This window comes from Trichechus manatus, unplaced genomic scaffold, assembly GCF_000243295.1.
Source record: "Trichechus manatus latirostris isolate Lorelei unplaced genomic scaffold, TriManLat1.0 scaffold00053, whole genome shotgun sequence".
NCBI lineage: Eukaryota > Metazoa > Chordata > Mammalia > Sirenia > Trichechidae > Trichechus > Trichechus manatus.
The window spans coordinates 9,077,684-9,089,762 of record NW_004443989.1 but is presented as its reverse complement, the minus strand read 5'-3'; the positions used below and the strand labels follow the sequence as shown (position 1 = coordinate 9,089,762).

Genomic DNA, 12,079 nt, shown 5'->3' with positions numbered 1-12,079 from the left:
CACTGAGCTAAAAGGGTGTCTGGGGGCCATACTCGGGGTTTCTCCAGTCTCCTTTAGGCCAGTAAATCTGGTCTTTTTTTTGTGAGTTAGAATTATGTTCTACATCCTTCTCCAGCTCTGTCCAGAACCTCCTGTAGCTTTTTCAGAATTTTATTTGAATAGTACCTCTTTCATGCGTTGACTGTTTTATATTTTTTGTATACATTTTTGTGTGTTTAAAATGTACGTGTTTCCTAATATTCATTATTATCTTCCTTTGTAACATCTTGCATGTGGCTGATGTCTTCTGTTTACCTTATTGAGAAGCCACATATCTGCACTGTTACAAGATTAATTTTTCCATCTTTGGCCTCGTAGTGATTACTGTGAAGACTGGCCTGAAGCCCAGAGAATCTCGGCCTCACTCCTGGATAGCCGGTCCTATGAAACCCTCATGGACTTTGACAACCACCTGGATGACATTCGGAATGACTGGACAAACCCAGAAATCAATAAAGCTGTTCTCCACCTGTGTTAGGGAGGGAGTCCACTTACTAGTCTCTGGGCATTTCCACTACACTGGAGAAGAAAACTTTTTTTTTTAAATGTAAATAGAATATCACTTAGCCTGAGTGGAAAGCGGACAGTGTCGAGAAGTGGCTTGTGCCCTGAAAGAGGGCAGAATGTCTCCTCAGCTGTCTTTTTACTGCAGTCTCTAGAAGAGGCACAGAGGATCCAGTCTGACCTCCCTGTGGATTCCTTCCCAGTTGTATGTTGCTATAATCTTCCAAATCAAAGCTATTTCTGCTTGTCCAAGATTGTTCCTATTAAACAGTTTTAACTAACCTTTTATAATCTGGAGAGAATACTTTTTAAGGCCTATGAACTATCTTAAAAAAGAAAAAAACCTGCATCTTATACTCAAATGAGTGTGTTTGTGAGTTTTTATGCTGTCTGAGTCAATGCCATACCGTCCTGGGGCAGACATGCAACACTGGTACCATTAGACTGGTACCTAATGACAGAGCCTGTGTGCTGGGACTACAATAGTTGGGTAGGCTGCTGTGTCGGGTTCACATAGCTGCAGCAACTACACAGTGGGAATAAAATCACTGTTGCCTGAGAAACCTCCATAACTAAGGGGAAAGCAAACATCGTTTGTAATGGGAACTTGGATCAGAGCACATAATAATGCTTCTCTATCAACTGGAAAACTCGCAAACATTGCGGAATCAAGACAAGAAAAATGGAATTATACTGTGATTATATGCACTTTCTGCTTTCTTCAAAAAGCAAGAATCAGGCCTCCCAATTGACAACATGATCATCCACATGGTCCAAATCTATGTCTTCAAAACACTTGTTTCTTTTGTATTCAAAGCAACAAAATTTAGACTCCCCAAGTTGTACAGAGTAATGTCTGTAATTTTTATACTTAGAACATTTGGTCAAGTTCTCTAACCCAACGAATAGGGGAAAAAATTCAGACATTGCACACAGTAGATGTGCTTTATTCGGTCCACCAAATTCTCTCTTCCCATTTCTTCTTAGCCTTGACTTTTTAGGCTGACATTTCATGTGAGCATCAAGAAACCAGAACCTTGTGGACACAAAGAAGGGAGCCCTGTATCAGCACTGGTAATCTTTCACTCGCCTTGTCCCCAGATGCAAAGACCTTCACAGCTGGAGCATAGGAGGGTGGGTGATCAGGTGCCAAATGGGTCTGTGTGTGTCAGAAAAGGAGAAGAATAGTGCAGCGTTCACCATGCAAGGCTCTTCCTGGCACTAACAGGAACTTGTGCATCCTGCAGCTCGGGGCCCAGGGGAGCTGAAGAGCTGTTTGGGATCAAGTTAAGTGGAGACAAAGGCTAGCTTTTGGGGCAAATTAAAGATAAGGCCACCTTAAAACCCTGTGAGGTGGTTTTCCTGCAGTTTCACCTCTACAACTCTTGTTCTTTGATTCTCCCCCTGCCTTTCCTGGAATATGTGCTGTGTCCATTTTGAGTGTAGGCCTAAGCTTAAACCAGATACCTCTTCCCTGGCTTTCCTTTCTATGGCTGAGTCAGGCCTACATTTTCAAAAGATAGTGTACTAAATCCTCTGAGGGGAAGTGTGCATGTGTGAAAAATGAAATACAGATTTCCAAAGCATAGTTAACTCCTATGTCCTTTGTAAAAATAGCAGAAGCCTTTGCTGAGCCCCAGTCCCTCATGCTGGGCTTCCTTCCTCGGGGTGTCTGTGAGCCTCTCTGTGGCTCCTGAGATTGGATGTGGTATTCCCCACCCAGAATAAGTGTAATAGTGCAGTTACATAGCCATCTGAAATTTATTTATACTCCACCCTTTTATAGAAAAGATTTAAAGGAGCCACATAAAGTACATTTGTACATTGAAAAATCTTTTTCCATCAAAATGTTCTTAATTCTTTCGTGTGTATATGTGTCTAGGGAATTGTTTCTTACAGCCAGCCATATGTTTAAAATCATTTTGGTGGATATTTTTATCTTCCATAGTATCTCTCCATTAAAGGTGAGTAGGACAAATTATTAATTTATATAAAAATGTAATTCTCCATTTCTAATCACAGCTGCCCTCAAAGATTGAGGATATTAAATATAGGAAAGTAGGCAGTAACCTCATAAATAACAAAAAACAATGTACTTACTAAGGAAAAATTGACTTCGCTAATTCAATGAAATTAGATTGATTTAGAATAGAACACAATTTAGGAATCTTGGGTAATTTAAATTTTCAAGTCAGTTTTCCATCAATCTGGTATTTTTAAGCCTCCTTATAGGGTCACTATGAGTTGGAATTGACTCAATGGCAACAGGTTTGGTTTTTGTTTTTTTTAGTGTAAAAAGTCCTCGAGTAGTTAGATTTGATTTACTTTAAAAGCTTATTTTTCTGATTGATGTACTTGGAAACCCTGTTGTTTCTGCAAATAGTATTTCTCAGCTTGTCTGACCTACCTTTTTGTTCTGCCTTCAAAAGAAAAATACTGGCTTTGGGAATGGTCCCGTTTTGACATGTATATCTATCTCAGTAGCTACTTTATGACATCATGGTAAGTGGAAGCAAGAAAAATAGCTGTAGGCATTAATCCCTGTACCCTGCAGGCATTTTTAGCAAAGAGGGCTGAATTTAAAAATAGACTTCCGCTTTGCTAATTGACATTTCTTGAGGCTTTCTATCAACTCTCAATGCCTGTCAGCATTGAATTTTTTTTTTTTTTTTTCAGTAAAAAGCATGGCAGGAAATGTTAGTCTGTGCTCCTCCTGCCAGCTCTCAGGTGTATGGTGTGACACTGACTTAATTCCCATACATTTTGGAATCTGGGGAAGAACTTCAATATTTCTGTCCTCATAACATTAACTTGTTGCTCCTCAAAATGCTTAAAATAACCTTGAATGGGATGCTGAATCGTATCACTTTTGCTCTTTCTTAGAAATGAGTTGCTATTCTATGAGCTTTTTTTTCTCTTAAGGATTAACTCCTCAGGGTGAACATTTCCTTGCAAGACTCAGAAATGCTACAATTGGAAAAGTGATGTGAAGATTTTTCTTTATAAAATGAATGAGACCTAGTCCAGCTTTAGAACAGTTGTGTTCTCCTTGCTCTTTCACTTTCAAAGTGGTATGGCAAGTGCTAGCAAAAGATTCACCTAGATTTTACTAGAGAAAATCTTTAGCTCAAACCTGTGTTACCTTGTAAAATGGAATAGCATTCTAAAAAAAAAAAAAAAAAGTTGCTGTTGAACCAATTCCAACTCATGGCAACCCCATGTGTGTCAGAATAGAACTGTGGAGGTGGGGCCAAGATGGCAGAGTAGTCATCGACTTCTGGTGGTCCCTCTTAGAACAAAGACCTGAAAAAACAAGTGAATCGATTATGTATGACAATCTGGGAACCCTGAACATCAAAGGCAAAGTTGAGGAATCAGACCTTGTGGCACGGGGAGGGAGAGACGGTTCAGAAGCAGCAAGGAGTTGCCAGACCTGACCCGGCAGTAGCCGGAGCCTTTCAGGTCAGGCCAGATCAGCTCATGGTGTGCGGTGAGTCAAGTGGCAGTGCTCTGGAGGTGTTTTCTACATAGGGAGAGACCCAGTGACAGGGAGTCTACTTGGCCATCCAGAACCAGTGAGAAGCAGCCCTGGATCGGTGAAAGATAAGTACTTGCATATGGCCTACCACACGGATCAAAAATACTTTCCCATTTACCTCCCTGCTCCCTGCTCCCTGCTCTGCACTGGGTGTGGGACAGCTTCAGTGACTGCCAAGTCCCCAGGGCCAGAAGTAGAATCTGTCACATGCCCTGAGCCATTCTCCCAGCCTTGGAGAGGGAGCAAATAAACATACTGGGGAGAAAATAATCTGCCAGCTCCCCTAAGCCAGGAACTTAGGGTAGGCACAGCTTCTTTGCCTAGGCATAGGCATAAGGGGTCCACGGACTTTGAGTGCCTTTCCCCTTGCGTAGACTTGTGTGGGCCCATTTCAACAGCGTAGGCCTTCATTAGCACAGTACAACTGGGTATATACCTGAAATCTAACTTCAACTGTTTCAGCTGTGAAGTGACAGGTTCATGACGTTTGACACTGCTCTGCCCATTAAGCAGAGTCTTCACCTACCCACATCAGGGGCCTGAGGACTGGTGGCTCCACCCATGCCACCTAGCCACCTGCAACAGGGGCCCAAGAATAAGAGGTGCCTCCCAGTCCTTACAGCCAACAGCATCAGGTGCTCATAGTCCAACTGCAAAACCCACCCACCTACGCACTCTAGGGAAGAGGGATACACCTTCCTTCTGGACAAAAGGGGGCAGCCGTCGGCCCCCTGCCTTGCTTGGAGTGTGTCCCCCTGCTGCAGCCAGATGCCTATGCCTACACCAATCACCCATTCCTGTCTAGGACTGTAGGTGAGAGCCTGCACCACACACTTGGTGGCCAACTACCTGGACACCTGAGCTGAATCCATACAGGAGGAGTGGGTGGACTCCTGGGGTCACATACTTAGTGGCAGGTCTGGCCACATGGTGTCAGGACGTTGGAGCTTCAGGGGTGCTGGTGATCGGGCTAGCTCACACGAGCAGCCTATTTGGGCACATCCAAACAAGAAGCCAGGACACAGTAAACAAACATAAGATAAATATAATAACTTATTGATGGCTCAGAGACAACAGTCAATATCAAATCACATAAAGAGGCAGACTGTGATGGCTTCAGTAAGCTCCCAAAATAATCAAGAAATTTTCTGGAGGAAGAGAATTTCTTGGAATTACTAGAGGCAGAATACAAAAGATGAATATACAGAACTCTTCAAGAGATCAGGAAGGAAACTATGCAAAACACAGACCAAGCAATAGAGGAATTTAAGAAGATTAGAGAAGAGCATAATAAAATTTCAGAATTAGACAACTCAATAATAAGTCATAAGAGCAGACTTTAGGCAGTGGAAGTTAGAATTAGTGAGACTGAAGATAAAGCACTTGACACGAACTTATTTGAGGAAAAATCAGATAAAATAATTTAAAAAAATGAAGAAACCCTAAGAATTATGTGGGACTCTTATCAAGAGGAATAACCTATGAGTGATTGGAGTACCAGAACGGGGAGGGATAACAGAAGATATACAGAGAAATGTTGAAGATTTGTTGGCAGAAAACTTCCCTGGTATCGTGAAAGATACCTATCCAAGATGCTCATTGAACCGTACATAAGGTAGATCCCAAAAGAAAGTCACCAAGACATATTACAATCAAACTTGCCAAAGCCAAAGTTAAAGAGAGATTTTTAAGAGCGGCTAGGGATAAACAAAAAGTCATCTACAGAGGAGAGTCACTAAGAATAAGCTCAGACTACTCCGCAGAAACCGTGCAGGTAGGAAGGCAATGGGATAACATATATAAAGCCTTGAAGGAAAAAAATTTCCAGCCAAGAATTATATATCCAGCAAAACTGTCTCTCAACTATGATGGCGAAATTAGAGCATTTCCAGACAAACAGAGGTTTAGGGAATTTGCAAAAACCAAACCAAAAGAAATACTAAAGGGAGTCCACCAATTAGAAAATCAATAACATCAGATAACAAACCAAGACTAGAACACAGGACAGAGCAACCAGATATCAACCCAGATAGGTAAATTACAAAAATAAAAATCAAAGCTAAAACAGTGAAAATAGGGAAACAGAGATGTCAATATGTAAAAGATGACATTAAAACAAAAAAGAGGGACTAAAAAATGTAGACATAGATTTTTCATATGGAGAGGAAGTCAGGGTGATATTAAGAGAATAGAACTGTCCTCCACAGAGTTTTCAAAGGCTGATTTTTCAGAAGTAGATTGCCAGGTCTTTATTCCATATTCCGAGGCATGTCTGGGTTAACTTGAACCTCCAACCTTTCTGTTAACAGCTGAGTACCTTAACTGTTGCACCATCCAGGGACTTCAGAAAAGCATCCTGGATATCATTAATAAGTCTAAATAACTGCATTGCAAAACATGCATGAAGCTCCATGGGCAGGGTCCTACCATCACAGCCCATGGTAGTCGGCCGAGGAACAGACACTACCAGGTGGAGCAGAGTGCCCTGGGTGCTCCTCTGGCATTGAGGAGAATTTAAATGATACCTCCAAGATGGGCCAGAATGCAGTAACCACCAGGTTATCTCCTCCACATTTACCTCATTGCTCAGAGAATTGATTCTTCCTTAGAGTTGAATGTTCTCAAAAAGAGACTTTTATGTTGCTGCCTGCAGTTTCTCACTGCCCTTTCTTAAGATGCCCCAAAATGCTGCAGCCACATCCAGAGTGATGAGTTCACAGGAGGAGGTGGAGGCAGTGGTGGTCAGCCAAGAGTGCTGTCCCTCAAATCCTTATCTGGGTGTGAGTCCCAGCTTCATCACTTTCTAGTCCTGGGGCCAGGGGTAAGCTGCCTCTCAGGAAAATAAGGGTGAGGACAGCTACTTGCAGGGATGTTATGAAGATCAGCGGGGATAATACGGGTGCTGACAATGAGTGTGTTACAGTCACACTGAAAAAAGTTTTCAACTGCTAATTTGTTAAACAATTTTAGAACAACCTATTGGCCAAACTGAGCCCAGAGCTAAAGGACTAAGTGCTTATTCATAGTAAGCATTCAGTGAGTATTTATTGAATGAATGAATAAGTGAGTAAAACCATTTTTCCTCAAAAGGTAGCAGCAGTTTACATTTCTTTAACCCTTCACATTTACAACATTTTGCTTCCCCAGCCACCCTATGATGTTCCAGGGCGTTACTGTCCCCATTTTACAGACAGAGAAACCAAGACCTAGTCTACTGAAGTGACTGCATGAGGTCTCACACAAACAGTAAGTAGGAGAGGGTCAGGGTGGAGGACTTGAGCTGTGGCCCCTCCCTGCTGTGAGAATAGCAAAGAAATAGTTTCTCCCCCTTTTCTCTTTCCATATACCATATCCCTATTCTTGCTCCCCCACCCCACCATCCCTGGTTTTAATACTTTTTCCTCCTGATAAAATCAATATATAGCTGTCATGGATTGAATTGTGTCTCCCAAAAAATGTGTGTAGCAACTTGGCTAGGTCATGATTCCCAGTATTGTATGATTGTGTTATCTGATGTAATTTCCTTGTGTGTTGTAAACTCTACCACTATGATGAGATTATATGTATCTCATCATGTATTGTAAATTCCACCACTGTGATGAGTTTATACTGATGAGGTTGACAAGATTAGTGTCTTAATGCAATCTCTTTTGAGATATAAAAGAGAGAAGCGAGCAGAGACACATAGGAACTTCATACCACCAAGAAAGTGCTGGGAGCAGAGCGTGTCCTTTGGACCTGAGGTTCCTGCGCAGAGAAGCTCCCAGACCAAAGGAAGACTAATGACATGGACTTTCCTCCAGAGCCAATGGAGAAAGTGTTCCCCTGGAGCTGATGCCCTGAATTTGGACTTGTAGCCTATTGGACTATGAGAGAATAAATTTCTGTTTGTTAAAACCATCCACTTGTGGTATTTCTGTTGGAGCAGCACTAGATGACTAAGACAATAGTCATCATACAAAATCAAAAGTCACTCCCATTTCCCCCTCCCACTCCCTGTCTTTCACTAAGACAAGGCTCTTTGGCCACATGCAAGAAAAGATACAAAGCAGCCAATTCGACAAAGGTCTCATGATCACCCTTAATGTGTTTGGTATTGCGATAAAAGAAATGGAACGCATGGTGCCTGTGTTTGAGGTGCTTACAATATAATCTAAAAGGTAAAAGATCTAATTTCAAGTAAACTGTTAGCACAGAAGATTTGTGCAGATTCCTGGGTCCAGGCCCAAAAGTCTGCATTTTTAGCAGATGGATTCAAGGCACACTTTAACCCTGCTCTCTGACCAAAACCCATTTTTTCCTATGACAGAGTGAAGATCCACAGAACTGAAGCAATTTACCCAATGCCACATGCTGAGCCAGGGACTGAAGAATTGGACCACTGAGTTGAACCACATGAAATTGCTGATGAACATCAGCAATTCCATATGGTCCGAACTGACAAAATTCAGGTCTCCTGAATGATCTCTGACTTCGGTCTTGGCAGGAAACCATTTGATTTTTTCTCTTCTAAAATTTATTGCACAAAGAATGCGTGAAGGTGTTCTTGTTTAACAACATTCAAGTAAGGCAGAAGCAGACAAATCGATGCCAGGCTTCCCAGCTTTTAAACAGCCTCATAGCCTTAAACCCAGAATGGCAGAGGGAGGTCAGCGTTTTACACGTCTGTCTCTTAAGGTGTCTTATAAGAAGGAAGACCTGCTATTTTTACTTTAAGAAAGTTTAGTCTCAAATCTGCCATGCACTCCCCACTTCCCAGGAAGCAGTGAGGGCTGTGTGGTGAGCTCTCTACGAACTGTCTTGTGTCTCTAGGTCCCTGTCCTAGTCCCTGTGTGTGTAGACATGCCCCAGACCCAGGGCAGTGATATAAAAAAATAAAATAGTTTTAGCTTTGTCACAAAGATAACGGTTTATTGGTTTTGTTTTGTTTTTTTAATTCAAACAATAAAAAAGATACAAACTAAAAAACAAAAATCATCTGAAATCCCCCCATTTGGCAAATATCCTTCTAATCTACTCTCCCTGAATATTGGATTTCTTTATTTTTGAATTTTGAAGACTTAACAAATTTACATTTGTTGAAACACATCATGAAACACCTTTATAAAATTATAGTTCACATTTTTCTGGATTATTTAGAGACCTCATTTCCAGAAGTATTAAATGTCCCATTATGTTAATGTCCTGATTCCCTGGTTTGTGTCCCCATCTCAGCTACGTATGACAGAAGGTCGGTGCTGTTGCTTTAATAGAATTTATTGAAACAACATGCATAGAGAAAAGAGTACAGATCACAAGTGTTCAGCTCGGTGAATTTTCACAAAGTGGACAGGTTCTACCATTGAGTTCAAGAAGTAAAACATCTGAACACTTCCAGCACTGAGGATCCCTTACGTGTCCAAGCCCTTACGTGTCCAAGTCCTAGATTAGTTCTGCCCAGTTTTTGAGCTCTATATAAATGGAAGTATACATAAAAGTTTTTATTATGTATGTGAGATTTATACTTGTCATATGTAGTAATTTTCCATTCGTTTTCATTGTTGTATGTTATTTCATTGTATCAATGTGCCGCAATTTATCAATCTCACTGTTGATGGACATTTGGGCTATTTCCAGTTTGGGGCTAATACAGATATGGCTGCAGCTGACATTCTTGTACATGTCGTTTTACATGAATGTGTTGGAGAGGGATTGCTAGGAGTTATGTCCACCTCTTTTGTGTGCTGCAGTTTTACAAAGAGTTGTTCTAGTTAAATATCCCACCCACACAAGCAGTGTGTGAGTCTGTTTCTCCATACTTTGTATTATCAGTCTTCCTTAATTTTAGCCATTCTGGTGATGTGTAGTGGCATCTCACAAATTGTTGATCTAAATATGAAATAAAGCAGTAAAGCTTATAGAAAATAACAAGAAGACATGTACATGACCTTGGGCTAAGCAAAGATTTTTTAAAACAAGACACAAAAAGCACTATAAATTTAAAAATGATAAATTGGACTACATTAAAATTAAGAACTCTGTTGATTAACAATTAGCTGGTGGAAATGTAAAATGGTACAGCCACTGTGGAAAACAATTTGGCAGTTCCTCAAAAAGTTGAACATAGAACTACCATGTAACCCAGCAATTCAAATCCCAATTATATACCCAAAAGAAGTGAAAGCAGGAACACAAACAGAGACCTGTATACCGGTGTTCATTGCAGTACTTTTCACAATAGCCAAAAGGTGGAAATAACTGAAATGTTGATCAACAGGTGAATGGATAAACAAAGTGTGGTGTATACATTCAATGGACTATTACCCATGAAGAGAAATGAAGTCCGGATGTCTGCCACAACATGAACCTTGAAAACATGCTGAGCGAAATAAGTCAGTCGCAAAAGGACAAATACTGTATGATCTCACTTATATGAAATAGGCAAATATATAGAAACCAAAGATTATTAGTGGTTACCAGAGGTAGGGGAAGAGGAGAGTTTTTGTTTAGGGGGCGATGAGTTTACAATTTGGAAAAGGATAACGAGAATGGTTGCACAACTTGAAAAATGTCATCGATACTACTGTAGAAATTGTTGAATTGGCGTTTGTTTTGTTGTGTGTATTTTCACCACAATTTAAAACAAACAAACAATTAGAGTGAAAAAGCAAGTTACAGAGTGGGAGAAGGTAGTTGTAATACATGTATCCAGCAAAAGACTTCTATCCAAATGTATAAAAACTATCTTGCCCTGCCCGCAGGCACTCACAGGCTGCTTGGCTCTGCCTCCTGTCTGCCGGTGCGGACGCTATGTCCGCAGCCGAGGGTGTGAAAGGGGACGTCAGGGTCTCGGGGCTCCTGCCCTCACTTTCTCTTAGTCGTCGCAAACACCTTCTGTCTGGGAGATGCCCCGTGGCCAGCGTGATGAGTGCCAACGAGGACCAGGAGATGGAACTAGAAGCATTACGTTCTATTTACCAAGGAGATGAAAGTTTCCAAGAATTAAGTCCAGTTTCCTTTCAATACGTTAGGTGAAAATGGTGATCCCAAAGGCTTCTTAATAGAGATTTCCTGAACAGAAACATATCCTCAGACACCTACCTCCAATTATATCTACGAACGCTTTTTTTAACAATACCATATCATCAGCTGTAAAGCAGAGTATATTAGCCAAGTTACAGGAAGCAGTTGAAGTTAATCTTGGAACTGCTGTGACCTATACATTATTTGAATATGCCAAGGACAATAAGGAACAGTTCATGGAGAATCACCATCTGATTAATTCTACAACATCCATAAGCAATATCATCTCAGTTGAAACTCCTAATACAGCCCCATGAAGTAAGACAAAAGACAAAAAAGAACAATATTCAAAAGCCCAGAAACGTAAGCTGGCAGATAAAACAGTTAAGCAAAACTGGATCTAAAGATGATGAATAACGCTTGGAATTTGAGACAAGGAGGGAGCATCCTTTAAAAAAGTAAATGGGGTTCAAACTCTTTCATTACTTTTTTCTGGTATTGAGGTGGTTTTTTATAAAACAATTTTTTTGGATGTTTCTTACATTAAAAATGTTGTAAGCTAAAAGTTCATGAAGAGATATGCTTGTATTATCTTCACAAACTTGCCTTAATCAAAGGTGAAAATGTTACTGTTTAGTATACTTTGCAAAGGCTGTCCAGCATTGTAAATGGACAAATACAGGGAATAGTAAATAATCAATGTTAATTTATATGATCTTATTATAGTGGATGGTGATAAAGGAGTCTGAAGCCCTTTTCAAACCCTCACCCCAGTGGAGCAGAATAACTGAGTGAACTATTATTTGGCAGCATGACCCATATTGATAGGCTTCTTATCTTAAATAAAGTTTTGATTTCTTCTTTCTCTTAATTACTGAAGCATAAATTGCTACAAAGAAATTTAAATACCAGTATTTGTACTTTATACATATATACTCTTTGTAGTTCCTTTTTATTTTTCGAGGGTAAACTGCTTCTCTTTAATAAATGAATATC

General features: G+C 40.5%; 1 protein-coding gene and 1 pseudogene across 2 annotated transcripts in view; both read left to right on the top strand.

The window, feature by feature from the left end:
• The window catches only part of EMC8 (ER membrane protein complex subunit 8), a 19,679-nt gene extending 18,255 nt beyond the window's left edge, over positions 1–1,424 (top strand). The window contains exon 5 of one of the 2 annotated variants that reach the window (XM_004377737.2): positions 358–1,424. In XM_004377737.2, the coding sequence (XP_004377794.1) occupies positions 358–517 (160 nt within the window). In that variant the 3' untranslated portion in view covers positions 518–1,424. The remainder of the gene's footprint in view (positions 1–357) is intronic. The other variant, XM_023732555.1, reaches the window with a different exon arrangement.
• A 9,560-nt stretch (positions 1,425–10,984) lies between these two features.
• Positions 10,985–11,546, top strand: LOC101345035 (RWD domain-containing protein 4 pseudogene; annotated as a pseudogene).
• Positions 11,547–12,079: the final 533 nt, after the last annotated feature.